Source organism: Orycteropus afer, unplaced genomic scaffold, assembly GCF_000298275.1.
Source record: "Orycteropus afer afer isolate SDZICR_OR568_19922 unplaced genomic scaffold, OryAfe1.0 scaffold00842, whole genome shotgun sequence".
Classification (NCBI taxonomy): domain Eukaryota; kingdom Metazoa; phylum Chordata; class Mammalia; order Tubulidentata; family Orycteropodidae; genus Orycteropus; species Orycteropus afer.
Window position 1 is genome coordinate 576629 of NW_006922429.1, and position 15603 is coordinate 592231.

At 45.6% G+C, this 15603-nt stretch overlaps 1 protein-coding gene across 1 annotated transcript in view; it reads left to right on the top strand.

Moving 5' to 3' along the window:
- LNX2 (ligand of numb-protein X 2) overlaps window positions 1-15603 on the top strand; it is a 60218-nt gene that overhangs the window by 25652 nt on the left and 18963 nt on the right. Inside the window, exons 3-5 of the mRNA XM_007958049.1 lie at window positions 2292-2491; window positions 9122-9490; window positions 12188-12328. Of these exons, the coding sequence (XP_007956240.1) occupies window positions 2292-2491; window positions 9122-9490; window positions 12188-12328 (710 nt within the window). The remainder of the gene's footprint in view (window positions 1-2291; window positions 2492-9121; window positions 9491-12187; window positions 12329-15603) is intronic.

Consider the following 15603-nt stretch of genomic DNA (forward strand, 5'->3'; position numbering starts at 1 on the left):
ACAATAGTTTAAGAAAAAAAAAAAAAAGAAGAAGAAGAAGATGGAAGGAATACACAGAGTCACTGTACCAAAAAGAACTGGTCAATCTTCATCCATTTCAGGAGGTGGCATATGATCTAGAACCAATGGTATTGAAGGAAGAAATCGAAGCTGCACTGAAGGAACTGGCAAAGAAGAAGGCTCCAAAAATTGGCTCAGTACCTATTGAGATGTTTCAACAAACAGATGCCACACAGGAAGCACTCACTCAGTTATGCCAAGAGATTTGGAAGACAGCCACCTGGCCCACTGACTGGAAGAGATCCATGTTTGTACCCGTTCCAAAGAAAGGTGATCCCACAGAATGTGGAAAATACTGAACAATATCATTAATCTCACACACAAGTAAAATCTTACTGAAGATAATTTAAAAATGGTTGCAGCAGTATATTGACAGAGAACTTCCAGAAATGCAAGCTGGATTCAGAAGGGGATGTGGAGTGAGGGACATCATTGCTGATGTCAGATGGATCTTTAGCTAAAAGCAAAGAACACCAGGAAGATGTTTGACTGTGCAAAAGCATTTGATTGTGTAGATCTTAACAAATTATGGATAACATTGAGAAGAATGGGAGTTCCAGAACATTTCATTGCACTCATGAGGAACCTGTACATAGACCAGGAAACTCATTCGAACAGAACAAGGGGATACTGCATGGTTTCAAATCAGGAAGAGAGTGTGTCAGTGTTCTATGCTTTCAGCATTCTTATTCAATCTGTATGCTGAACAAAGATTCTGAGAAGCTGGGCTATATGGGGAAGAACATGGCATCAGGATTGGAGGAAGACTCATTAACAATGTGCATTACACAGACGACACAGTTCTGCTTGCTGAAAGTGAGAATGACTTGAAGTACTTACTGAGGAAGATTGAAGACTACCATCTGCAGTATGGATTACACCTCAGTATAAAGAAAACAAAAATCCTCACAACTGAACCAATAAGTAGCATCATGATAAATGGAGAAAAGATTGAAGTTGTCGAAGACTTCATATTACTTAGTTCCACAGTCAACACCAATGGAAACACCAGTGACATCAGATGACACATTGCATTGAGCAAATATGCTGCAAAAGACCTCTTTCAAGTGCTGAAGAGCAAAGATGTCTCCTTAAAGACTAAGGTGCATCTAACCCAAGCAGTGGTATTTTCAGTCACCTCATATACATGTAAGAGGTGGATAATGAATAAGGAAGACCGAAGAAGAGTTGAAACTTTTGAGTTGTGGTGTTGGTGAAGAATACTGAAAGTCGCATGGACTGCTAAAAGAATGAACAAATCTGTCCTGGAAGAAGTATAGCCAGAATGCTCCTTGAAAGTGAGAATGGCCAGATTTTGTCTCACCAGTTTTGGTCATGTCATCAGAAGGGACCATTCCCTGGAGAAGGATGTCATGCTTGGTAAAGTGGATAGTCAGCAGAAAAGGAGAAGGCTCTCAGTGAGATGGATTGACACAGTGGCTGCAGCAATGGGCTCACGTACAGCAAGGATCTTGAGGCTGGCAGAGGACCAGGCAGTGTTTTGGTATGTTGTACATGGCCTTGCTGTGAGTCGGAGACAACTCGACGGCACCTAATAGCAACAACGACAACAGTATAATAAGAGACATTCAGTCACTCGCTCAAGCTCACACAGCTAGCAAATGGCTAGGTATATATCTGACCCCAAGGTCATGCTTCTATCTGCGACACGCCTTTGATACCAGCCTCTACTCTTAGCTGTATTTCTAGCTCCCGGTGCCTGTAAAGGAACTGCCCTGTAGGCTGTCCAAGGCTGTCATTTTTACAGAAGCAAAGCCCAAACCACACCCACTGACTTCAGTCGATTCCGACTCACAGCGCCCTGAAGGACAAGAAGAACTGCCCCATGGGGTTGCCCAGGCTGCGGGCTTTACTGGAGTAGATAACCTTGTCTTCCTCCCACAGAGCAGCTGGTTGGTTTGAACCACCAACCTTTTGGGTTTCACCATTGCACCACCAGGGCTCCTCCCTGACTATATAACCCATTACGAAATCAGTGGAAGGCCTGATAGCTCTTTATTGATTATTTACTAGTCACTTTTGGAAAAAAAAACTTTTTAGCTAATTTTAAGGTACAGAATTTTTTTTCCTGTCATTCTGTTTCTTACCCAGTTGTGTTTCTTAGTTTCTAATCATCTGTTAGCATAAGATAACTTACTGACCTAAGACAATCAAATATAAAATGTTGTTTTTCTTCCTTCTCTTTTTCTCTCTCCTTTCTAATTCGGCAGCCTCACAACAACCTCTCAGTTTACCAGAAGGAGAAATTACTACAATTGAAATCCACCGATCTAATCCTTATATTCAGTTAGGAATTAGCATCGTGGGCGGCAATGAAACACCCCTGATTAACATTGTTATCCAGGAAGTCTACAGGGATGGGATAATTGCCAGAGATGGACGCCTCCTTGCTGGAGACCAGATTCTTCAGGTATCAGTTTTTACATTATTCTGTTAACTTGTGTCTTTTTGTTCTTGTTCGTAAGTTTAAATAGAGCCGGTTGCTGTACAGTGGCTGGTGACTCCATGTGAGAGGGGAACTGTGTTCGTAGAGTTTTCAGTGACTGAGGTTTTGGAAGCAGATTGCCAGGTCTTTTCTTCTGAGAAATCGTTTGAATCCTTGGGTGGATTCAAACTACCAACTTTTCAAAAAGGTCAGCAGCCCAGCACTTAACCACTGCGCCACAGGGCTCCTTCACCTGAAGGTTAGCTTTGCTGCTTTGATATGCAAAACACGTTAGAGTTGGTCTGTAATGGCTCCTGCCTCCCCATGTCCATGGAACATACTTTCCCTCCCTACCCGCTTTCTGTCCCATGTGATTCAGCTCATAGTACACAGGTTCTTTCCTGCCGTGGCCTCCACAGGTGACTGTCTCAGTGGCACCACGTCCTCCTGGAATTCTCTTACCCCTTATCTTTATCCCAAGCCCAGCTCTCGTATCCATCTGTAACCTTCACAGTCTGATTTACCCTTCTCAACGTGGCTGACATCTAGAAACAGCAGAACCTGGCGGTGCTAGGTACTTAAAGTTGACAGCATAGAATTTAAGGTGGAATTTAGAACCTTTCAGTCATCTCTCAATGATTCTCCACTGCACACTTCTTAACACCATTGCAACTCTGCCTTTTTTAGCCCTTTTCTACCACCACTACCTTCTTCCCCTTCAGGAGATGATCTCGAAGACGAAATAGGAAATCTCAGTAAAGAGCTCACTTGGGACAAGATGATGTCTTAGTAGAGGGCATGTTGAGACCGGGAGATGGAGAAAGTAAATTGTACGGCATAGGACTGGAGTGTGTGTGAAAGCCGACCTGGACATTTGAATCCTTCAAGGGTAGATGATTGTTGAAACTCAAATAATAGGTGCGTTCAACTCAAGAGGGAAAGAGAGAGGAAATATTCATGAACAACCAAAAAAAAATCTTCTAGAAACCCAAGCTCAAGACCTGTCCCCACCTTGGTTTGGTGGTTCAGTCATTCCATGAGCTGTTGATGTCACCCCCTTCCTTTCTGTTTCTCCCCGCCCCCCAGTCTGGGCCTTCAGTGAACTTCGTATCTAACTTAGGCAATAACCCACCAAGCACCCCTGCCTCCCAGCCCTTCTCCCTCAGGTCCTGACCACTGCCGGATGAATGTGTCGGTAACGTGACTCTCCTTGCAGGATTTGACCGGTGGGTCAGTCTAATTGTCAGGGGCCTCCGTGGCTTCTTACGTAACCTGTCTGCTTAATCTTAACTCATTCTTTGTCTAAGGCATACCTGTCTCTTCACTTCCCCATCTAGTGATCAGTTTGTGCATTCAACAAATATGCATTGAATACTTACAGTGTTCCAGGCACCATACTAGTTGCTAGAGTAAAATTAAGGCCAAAAAAGAGTTCCTGTCCTCATGGAATTTAGTTGAAGAGCCAGACACCGTCGTCCTCTTGCTTCCCTCCAAACACTTTATCACCCCTTTCCAACCTGCCCGTGTTTTGGGCCATCGAACTTAGAGCTTCATTTGGCTGTTCTGGCCCCTGCTGATCCCTCCCTCCTTTTATTCCTGACGGCATCTGTTGCTTTTCTCTCCATCACTTGACTCATGACCAGGTACGGCAGATTGTTTCCGTGTTTCCCGTGTGCGTGCACTGTCTTCCGTGGAGATTGTAGCCACCCTAATAGCAGGGGTCATGACGCAGATCTCCCTCGGAGCTGTGCATGTATACTTCACGCTCAGGGTAAAATCCCTGCCGAGTCCATAGAAGAGTGAAATCAGGTATGATACCCTGTTAAGAAAGGTCATCTCTTTAGTAAAATAAAACTTACCTTCTCTGGGTTTTTAGCTTTTGAAAGGACATCTCCAGATGGGGGTTTTTGGCTTTACTCCCCACTCTGCCTTCCATGCTACCTCTCCCTCAGTAACAGTCAGGCTCCGAACACTTCCTTTGCTCACCCTGAGCATGGCCGAGACAGACTTCACTTTCAAACAGTGTCTTATTTTTCACCAAATACTAGGATGAAATGGGAGACTATGGGATGCGTTACTGATGCAGCTTGTATGAAGTCAGGTTTCTGACCCCACCATAGGTAGATCGCCCTGTCAGAGATCCGATCCCACCATAGCTGGATCATCCTGCCATAGCTCCGATCCCACCGTAGCGAGGTCATCCTGCTATAGCTCCGATCCCACCGTAGCGAGGTCATCCTGCCGTAGCTCCGATCCCACCGTAGAGAGGTCATCCTGCCATAGCTCCGATCCTGCCGTAGCTCCGATCCCACTGTAGCGAGGTCATCCTGCCGTAGTTCCAATCCCACCGTAGCTGGATCTTCCTGCCATAGCTCTGATCCTACTGTAGGTAGGTCATCCTGTCATAGCTCCGATCCTACCAATTTCCTGTATTCCAGCTGCCATTCTAAGATGTAAGCACTCTAGCTACAGGCAGCAGGCCCAGCTCTAAGGACACCTAACCTCTATTCCTTTCTCCCTGCTCCAGACCTGAGTCTGCAGGGAGGGAGTCTTACAACTGAGCATCCTCCCAGACATCTTGGCACCTTGGCACCTTGTGGTCAAGACCAAGGCAGCCAGATTACCCCTTCTGCAACCAATAGAGTTTCTCCCTCTCTCTCTTTCCCTCTCTCTCTCCCTCTCACCCCCTCTCTTTCCCTCCCTCCCTTCTGCTTGTCCATAGCTGTAAGTGAGGTGTACATTTATCCTTCTGTTTTGTTCATTAGTATATTTCATCATTGGGCTTATTTACTCTTCTCTTTGGGATAATTGTTTAGTAACACAACTGGATCTTTCTATCTTCTGTAAAATGATAATCACCTGAGATTATTAACTGTTTTGGGAAACTAACATAAAGCTATGTAAAATCTACATTTTAGAAATTCCAATCAGTAATTACTGTGTATAGATACATGTGTTAAGGTTGTGTGTCAGCCTGGCTGGGCCTGGTTGAGTGTGGTTAGGCAGCTGGATGGAGCATTCCCCATGATGAGACTGGTCATCAACTCCATGGTGGGATCTGCTGGAGCAGCTGAGCAGCTGCCCTAGGGATGTGGTCTGTGATAGAAAGAGAAACCTTGAGAAACAGCCTCTAGCTTATGGCACGCTTGAACCCTGCATATACTCATGTTGTTGTTCAGCAGCCTGCCATGCCCTGCTGACCTTGAGACTTTCAATGAACTTGAATTAATGGCCTGCCATGTGATTTGGTAATATTGGTACTGTGCCTTATTGCTTTTCAACCTTGGGCTTGTCAGTCTCAGCAGCTAGCAGCTGTCTGAGTGAAGAGATGCCTCCAGCTTCAGTGGGCCGGGAGCAGGAGGCAGAGCTGAAACCCAAGGTTGAGGGGCTTTCACCCAGGCGCTAGAGCCTGGCACTTTGAACTCGGACTTGAAGCCTCCCGAACTATAAGAGAATAAACTCCTGTTTGTTAAGGCCATCCCGTTTGTGGTATCTTCTGTCAGAGTGGCACTAGGGAACCAGAACAATACACGTGTCTGTTAGTCCAGTAATAGAGATCAGAGATCCACTTTGATGATTCCAATTGAAGAAAAGTATCAACACAAAACCTGAGTAATGAAGTTACCAATGGGTTTCTCCCATTGTAGGCCCTGACTTAGGTTGGCCTTTAACTTGTTGTTGTTGTTATGTGCCATCAAGTCGGACCCGACTCAAAGCAACCCTTCCTTGGGTTTCCGAGGCAGTATCACTACAGAAGTAGATTGCCCCATCTTCCTTCCGAGGAGTGGCTGGTGGGTTTGAACCGCCAGCCTTCTGGTGAGCAGTCAAGTGCCTTAGGCACTAAGCCACCAGAGCTCCTGGCCTTTAACTAGAGGCAGTTAAATAAAGACACACCTTTTGCCCAGACACAGAGAGGTATTCATGGTCATTCAGAAGTAAATATTTGCAATGAGTTTATGTTTCCGAGGGAGGAACAACCAGAGAAGGAAGGTGAGAATGGTTGCAAAACTAAAGGATGTCATCAGTCGCTGAATTGGTGCAGGTGGAGTTGTAGGTGAATTGGTGTCTGTTGTACTGTGCATGTTCACACCAATAACAACAAAATAAAAGTTTTAAAAAATGTTTGGAAAGAAGACTGTTTGGTACTTTTTACTACCTTGTGTACCTCCAGCTTTTTATAAGCTGGGTAAGTGATAAATGAGTCAGTGTGAAGATGCCCTGAGAGGTTCTGAGGCACTCCATTTGCAACCACACAGCCACTCAGGCTTGCTTTTGAACAAACCACATGCAATAACAGTGTGTGGCTTTGATTTTCCCACATAAAAAACAATATATATTGTTACTCTATTTAATACTCTTTTTCTGGAGGAGGACCCTGTGGCCTTAAGGCGTTTTGCTGCTCTTCAGAGATTATACGCAGCCTTTGGAACAGTTTTGAAAACACATGTTTCTGTTATAAATGATAGCAGTGCCCTTACTTAAAATTATACAATTCTAGAACATTGTTAGGAATAAATGAGATTTTCAGTTTGTTTAGTATCATCAGTGATTTAGGCATTTTCAGTTTACAGGGAAACAGTTGCAGCTATGTGTCTATTGCTTTGGCAAAACCAAAAAAAAAAAAAAAAAAAACATTTAGCTAAATATGTAATCGAGTTTACTGTGCTAGTGTGATAGTGATTTCATTTTTACAAAATTTAGGGACAGGATTTTATTTGGTGTAGGGTTCATTCACGTATCACTAGCAACCATGCCTTCATGGAAGAATCTCTTTTTTTTTTCCAGTTGTAGGATATTCTCCAACCTCTTTCACAAAGATAAGAGGCTACTTGCTTGCATGTGGCTAAAAGAGATAGCTGGACTCCAACCAGATATTAACGTCGTCTGTGTTAGGTCTGAACAGAAATGGGAAAATGAACCTAGAGATGGGTGGCTGTGCAGCTGAGTAGCCAGTCTGGGTTTTTAGATGGTGTGAGGAAGTCCCCATCTTGACCCTGTATCATCCAACAGTTTCTTTTTCTACCACATTTTTTTTTTTTATTGTTAAAAATAGACACAGCAAAACATACACCAGAAAATCTAAACAGTTTCTACATGTACAATACAGTGCCATTGATTCTGTTCTTCAAGCTGTGTGAGCTTTCTCCCCTCCTTTTCCAAATTGCTCTTCCCCCATTAACATGAGCTCACTGGTCCCTACACTTCCTCTCTGACCTTTTGAATTGCTGTTACCCATTGGATTCCATGTGGCTTGTTCTTTAACAGAGCACAGTGTTCAAGGTAAACATTCTTTACCAATTCAGCTGAACTATTGTTTACCTTGAAGAAGACTTCAGGGGCTATTTATGGTTTAAAGAAGGTTTAAAGTTTAAAAAATTAATCTCAGGGCAATAGTTTCAGGGGTTCATCCAGCCTTGGTGGCTCTATAAAGTCTGGATTCCATGAGAATTTGAGATTCTGTTCTGCATTTTTCCCCCCTTTTGATCAGAATTCTGCCATAGAATCGTTGATGAAAATACTCACTAATGGTTGCTGGGTCAGTCAAGATTTTTATCAAGGACTTGGATAGTTACAAATGCACAGATGTCACCAGCTTGGGAGAACAGCAGATTTATGTGGGACATCTGTGAATTTGGTCATGAAATTTGAAAGGATGTCAACAGGCCAGAATTAACAAAATTAAAATTGATAGGGTTCAAAACTGTCAACCATCAACAAGTAAGATGGAGGAAGCCTTGCTTAGCTTGGGCTCAGATGAGGAGATGATCACAACCGCCTAACGCAGAGCCTGTTCCATGACAGGAATTAATCGCCCAGTCGGATTAAGGGGGGGACTCTCCTGTGAGAAATACCGAGAGTTTTGCAGACGCTCCTGTGACTAACTGAAGCGGGGTGTATTTTGTAAGGGATGTTAGCCATGAATTGGTTACTGTGTTTACTTCAAGGTTACAGAGTTTAATGATAATCCTTGTGTGAATATTGAATTATACGTAATGTGCTATGTGTGTTACACTTGGGTGTTAAAGAAGCTGAGGGAGATGATGATTATCCACTCTTCTGTAAGGTCTCTCATCTAAAATAAGGTTGTGTACCTGGAATGCACCACTTTCCTTAAAAGAAAATTCAGTATTTTCCCTTGATGAAGTGTGTTTTGTTTGAAAAAGCAAATTTGCGACCCAGCAGAACTTCAGTTTCTGTTCCACCAGGACCAGTGATTCATTGGCACTTGTCGTGTGCCATTGTCCCTCGCTCGGTCTCCTGCTGATCCTGCGAAAGTCAGTAGTGAACACGGCTTACAGGCGAGGAGAGACCCGCACACAGGTTGCATCATTTGCCCAATATCACTCACGTAGTAAGTGGTACAACCAAGGGCTCTTAAGTCAAGACTGTCATTCAAAGTCAATGATCTTAGCCACTATTCTCTACTCAGTGCCAGCCATTGGGAGTTCATTTTGGGAACTCTGTATCTTAAAATGTCTTTGGAACAGTTTTCTTTGTAAGTGATGATCTCATAGGACTTCCGCTTTTAGGTTTCCTTTGGGAGTGGTCTGGAACCATCTCTCCAAGTTGGGAAAACACGACATTGTCATGCGTTGGTCCTCACCCTTTGCCTAGGTCAACAGCTATGACATCAGCAACGTGTCGCATAACTACGCCAGAGCCGTGCTGTCGCAGCCCTGCAGCACGCTGCACCTCACCGTGCTCCGGGAGAGGCGCTTTGGCAGCCGCGCCGGCGGCCACTCGGAGGGTAACGCCCCACGAGAGGAGGTCTTCCACGTGGTCCTTCACAAGCGAGACTCCGGTGAGCAGCTCGGCATTAAACTGGTGCGCAGGACAGACGAGCCGGGCGTGTTCATCCTTGACCTGCTGGAGGGGGGCTTGGCCGCGCAGGATGGGCGCCTCGGCAGCAATGACAGGGTGCTCGCCATCAACGGGCACGACCTGAAGCACGGGACGCCTGAGCTTGCCGCCCAGATTATTCAGGTAAGCGCCTGACACGCACTCGACGTGGTGCTGGTGGTCGGGAGCATCGGGTCGATTCAGACTCAGAGCGACCCTGGGGGCCAGCGTAGAGCTGCCGGGGTTTCCTGGGCTGTCATCTTTATGGGAGCAGATCACCAGGTCTTTCTCCCTCATTGCTGATGGTTGGGTTTGAACCGTCAGCCTTCCAGTTAGCGGCCTAGCACTTAACCATTGTACCATCAGGACCCCTTTCACACGTTTCTGTGTGTACCGAAAACCAAAACCAAACTCACTGCTGTCGAGTCGGACCCCTCCTTGGGTTTCCAAGGCAGTATCACTATAGAAGTAGATTGCCCAACCTTCCTTCCAAGGAGTGGCTGGTGGGTTTGAACCGCCAGCCTTCTGGTTAGCAGTCAAGTGCCTTCGGCACTGTGCCACCAGAGCTACTGTTTATGTGTATATTCACAGATAAATTGAACGTATTTACAGATTCTCACACATGTACATGCTGAGTGTATAATTCTTTATTGTCAGTACTATGTTGTAGACATCTTACCACAGAAATAAGCAGAGACTATCGTCATGATCTTTAATAGCCATATAACCCACACGTGTAACGTAGTTCATTGTTTTCCTACCGGCAGATACCGTTGTTCGTGGGGTTTTTTGCACTCCACCCCCTGCCCCCAACAAAGTGGAAGCTATTTTGTTACGTTTCCCTCCAGGAAGGTTCCACCAGTTTATGCTCCCGGCATCCCAGCATGCCACTCACTCACGAATTACGGGTATCATCATTTGGACTTTTGCATTTTGAAAAACCTCAACTTTAACGAAGTAACGTTGGCTGTGTTTGAAACCCTGAAACGTTAGGTGTTCTGTGTGTTTGCAATTAGCCTAAACCCAAATGTGGGCCCGTCATTTACATCCAAAGGCCCGCTTTCGTCACAGTCCCTGACTTTTGTCTTTCAGGGCATCTGCAAGAACAAGAATTTGCTTCTGTTCACATGTTTGCATAAGCTGGCATGTTCCCTACAAAGTTACGTGCTGATTATAGACTGTCTGTTGGTGGTGAGGCGTTAAGCAGACGTGGAAGTGGTTTTGTGTGTTGAGATAACGTCACACAGGGGCGTTCTTACTGTGCCGTCCAGTCACGCTGAAGCTTCAGGGTCGGGACCACTAGGCCTCTCAGCAGCCTGTGTCCCCCCTTTCAGTCAAGTCCCTGGACTCCAGGCTTTGGCAGCCTGGCTGCACATTTCCTTGTTACTCTGTCAGGTGTTTTGAAGAACTTGTTGAGTTTAATTAGATGCTTGACTGAGCACCAAAAACATCCCCTGAAGTTGTCTTAAAAGCAAACAGTAGTTTAGCTTAACTAGTCAGGACTCTCTGCTTGAGTACAGTGCTCCTTTAGGATCTATCACTATGGGATCCCACTGACAACAGCCGCTCAAAAGATTAGGAGACAGAGTGTGTGTGAATGGGGAGGAGCACTCAGAAAAGGAGGCTGAGATGGTTGCAGGGCTCCAAGAGTAGGAAATGTACGTGTGAGAACGGTGGGGTCAGTGTCTGTTCTGTGTATAATCTCAACAGCAGCACAGTAAATTTCTTGAAAGGAACAGAAAAATAAGGATGCTTAAATAAGCAAATGGTTTTCAGCGTGGCGTTAAAATTCTTACCAGTGAACACAGAGTGGTTTCTTAACATCGTCAGCTCCCTCCTTGGAAGCAACCTGTTATATTCTCCCAGAGGGAGCGGGGCCCTGATCAGAGAGGCGGCATCACGAAAGTCAGCCCGGATTTTAGAGACAAATATAAAATAGCTGTTAATCTAATAGATGGGAGTCTTCTACGATGTGATGCACCGACCCTCCCCATTTCAGCAATCATGAGCCTCTAAAACGATCTAAAACGATTTAACATCACATGGAAGGGCGTGTGTGTGTGTATGTGTGTGTGTGTAGAAAATACTAATCCTGTTATGCAGGATATTTCTAAAACCATTCTTTTCAAGAGATTTGAGCTAATACCCTAGTTTTCACTCACAACTATCACCCAGAAAGGAGCCCTAGTGGCACAGTGGTTAAGCATTTTGCTGCTAAACCCACTAGCCATTGTGCAGGGAAAGATGTGAGATTTGACAGCCTAGGAAACCCCATGGAGCCGTTCTACTCTGTCCTCTAGGGACGCTGTGAGTCAGAATCGACTCCACAGCATTTGGTTATTGTTAGGACAGTATCGTCAGAATGGAACCCCCATCTAAGTCACGGCATGCCTGTCCTTCCAAAGTAGCCACTGCAGAATTGATTTCAGACCTCACAGTGGATTTTAATCAAGTTTTGAATCAGTTCTTCCTTTTCATTTCTTTCCTTCCTTTACTTTTAATAATCTCCAGGCTGACCTTGAAGGGGCAAAGAAGCATTAAAAGTTACCCTTCCAGAAATCACAGGGAGAGGAGATGAAGGGCGCTTTGACACCTTTGCCTTGGTTGCTTTGGAGGGAGGGGGTGTATCCAAGAGCTGTGTGCATGTTATTGCAACACTGAAGTTTGATAACATTACCATCTGAAGCTAGCTCCCTTCCCACCACCACTAAGTGCTCTTAGCCACTGCGCAGGACTAGCCCTGGTGCCGTGACCGAGAAGTGTATTGGAAATCACTGTGACTAAGTTTTAGAAGACTGACAGCACTAATGACCGGTGGTGATGTGCGTGTGTTTCCTGCAGGCGAGTGGAGAGAGGGTGAATCTAACCATCGCGAGGCCAGGGAAGCCAGCGCCGGGGAGCGCTAACCGAGAGGCGGGAGCTCCCGGCAGCACCCAGCACCACCCCCAGCAGCTGTGTCCCGTCAGGCCCAGCTCACATAAGGTGAGGATCCGCTCCGCTCCGTTCTGTTCTGATTTCTGCTGTCCTCAGGAGATCGCTGTACAAGCTGGTGGGATTTGAACGCGGGCCGTTACTCTGTTAGAAACCTGAGAGCGAGGTGGCCGGGCTGTGGCCCTGGTGTGACTGCTCCTCAGCCAGTGCAGCTCATTTCCTGGTGGCAGCTCCCTCGTCAGATGACTCGGAAAGTGGGAGCTCTTCCAGAAGCTTAGCTTGGTCCTCCTTGCACGGGGGCTTCATCCTGAGGGGCGATGTAAGTGTAGCAGTGGCTGCCTGAGTGAAGCATAAAGGAGCTATGATACACGCTTTTATTTTTCCTTTGTATTGGGATTTTGTTTTGTTTCCTCCCTGTGGGTACCATTTCCCTTCATCCTTCGTGCCCATCCCTTCCTGCCTCCTGAGCGGTATCCCTGGGCAAATGCTGCCCTTGGATCCTGTCTCGTTGATTGTTCTGAGGAGTGTGTACCTCCCCAGTGTTGCTGTTCACCCAGTAACTATTGATTGGCTGTAAGTGGACCCTGGGGGTGAGTTCAGTTCCAGGCCTGATAGGTGACTAAGGGCCATAGTTTTGGGGATTCTACCAGTCTCCATCAGACAGTAAGCCTGGTCTTTTTGTATGATTTTGAGGTTTGTCCCACATTTTTCTCCCACTCTATCCAGGACCCTTCCAAGTGATGCCTTTCCGAGTGGTTGCCAGTGGTAGCTGGGCACCATCTAGTTCTTCTGGTCTCAGGATTGTGGAGGCTGGGGTTCACATGGTCCACTAGTCTCTGGGACTAATTGTTTCTGTGCATCTTTGATTTTCTTCACTCTTACTTGCTCCAGACGAGGAGACACCAATAGTTGTACCTTCACAAGTCTGTTCTTAGCAGTCAGGCAGCTTGCCCACAACAACAGGGTTAGGTATGTAAATATTAAACATGGGTCATAAATGTTGAAAGGGGAAAGCCCTCAATGAGATGGACTGACACAGTGGCTGCAGTGATGGGCTCAGGTACAGCAGGGACTGTGAGGCTGGCCCAGGACCGGGCAGTGTTCCGTTCTGTTGTGCACGGGGTCACAGTGAGTCGGAGCCGACTCAACGGCACCTAACAGCAGCACAGCGTAATTTATATATTGTGAAATTTACATGTATTGTAGCTTGTACAAAGGCAGCACTAAATCATTTGAAATTTCCATATGTTGAGCCTTCATATTGCTGCTTCAGAATCAGTATTTAACTGGTTTGATAACCGATTCCAGGGTCATTTGTGTGTGCTGAGAACATCAGTGCCTCTCTCGTTAGTTCCAGGAACCAGGAAAGCACGGCGCTCTTCTCGATGTGCTCTGCTCCCTCTGACCCGTCATTTGAACCCAACTTCTGACGGACCGGGGACCGCACAGCGTTTCAGCAGAGGCGACGTTCACCCAGTCGCGTGAAAACAAGCCAAATAGGGGTCTCTAAAGTCGTTCTCCAGTAAAATCAGATTGATTTATTAAGCAGGAACTGAATGTATTAGTCCTCTTAAAGACCATAAAACCAGAAGACCAAATCACTGCCGTTGAGTCAGATCCAACTCATAGCACCCCTTCTTGGGTTTCCGAGGCAGTATGACTACGGAAGTAGATTGCCCCATCTTCCTTCTGAGGAGTGGCTGGTGGGTTTGAACCGCCAGCCTTCTGGTTAGCAGTCAAGTGCCTTAGGCACTACGCCACCAGAGCTCCTTTAAAGACTACAGGTGTGACTCTATTCCAGCTGATACTGTAGTGGTGGCTGCAGGGCATTGGGCATTTGTCAGAATCCATGGGACAGTATAACCCAGGTGCAAGCCCTGATGGAACCTGTGGGCTTCACTTAATAGTGGCGCATCAGGATTGGTCCCCCACTTGTAAAGAGCGCGCCACAGGAATGTGAGGTGTGACTCATGTTCATACAGAGCTCTCTGTACCTTCTGGGCAGTTGCTCCCTAAACCTGAAACTGCTCCAACAATTAGAACTCTTAAGACGCAAACACTGATGAAAGGTGTTCCTGGCATATGTTACACAAGCTAGGGATGTATTTTAAAAAGAAAAGGCCGTTCCGTGTGCTGAATTGGCTTTTTAATGTGGGTGAATAGAGAGAAGAGTCTCCTTTGGAGCCTTTCGCTGGCACCCTCAGCAAGCATGGCTTAAGGGCACAGTGTGGCTTGACGGGTTTTCCTAGTGCTCTGAGCTCAGGTACAGACCCGTCACTGGTCTTTGGTTTCGTTCACACATAAGAGAAATTATAACCACTGACTATTAGCGTTTCTGAACAAAACTTTAAATGTATGAAGGAAACCTACAATTTTGGCATCATAATGATAACTCTGAAAAAAAGGAGTTATCGTTTCAAACAGGAGTTGTTTCATATAGCTTGTTTTTGTATTACAAAAGAGTTATAAGATTAATGCAAATGGTGGTGTCTTGAATCTTCTTTACTCATTGAATTCTACCATAACTTGAGATAATGGGTGTCTACAGCAACCCTGTATTGTAAGACGATTTTAAAGCAGCACTTAATCACTCCAAAGAACTCCGGTGGCGTAGTGCCTAAGGCATTTCACTGCTAACCAGAAGGTTGGCAGTTCAAATCTACCAGTCACTCTGGAGAAGGAAGATGGGGAAATCTACTTCTGCGAACGTTTACCGCCTCAGAATTTACTCGATGTTAGTGGGTTTGGTTTTTCTTGGTTTCCTTAATCACTCCAGCATTCCTACAGAGCTGGCATCATTTGACTGCTTTGGATACATGTATTTTTCTCTGTTAATTCTAATTCTTCTTCCCCTCCATTTTATGTGACATACTTTAAATTGCAGTGCTGAATTCATTCTTTATTTCAGGGATTTTGCAAACCTGGTTGGTCAGAACAGCCCCCTGGAAGGAACCCTTCGATGGTCACTTAGTTGTCTGTTATGAATACACTGTGTTTGTTATGCCCAATCCTGATGGAGATTGAAGGGTGTGTCAAGGTCTCCTAGGCTACGCACATATACAGACACTCATACCCACCAAAGCAAGCTGTTTACGCAACTGTAAGGACTGTCAAAAATTAAAGGATGCTTTACAAACCCAAACCCACTGTCGTAGAGTCGATTCTGATTCACAGCGCCCCTAGAGGACGGAGTGGAATGGCTTCATAGGGTCTCCAGGGCTGTCAATCTTCTTTTCTTTTAATTAGGATTTGGGTGAAGATTTACAGAGTAAATTCACTTTTCATACAGCAGTTCACATATACTTTGTCTCATGTCATTGACCAAA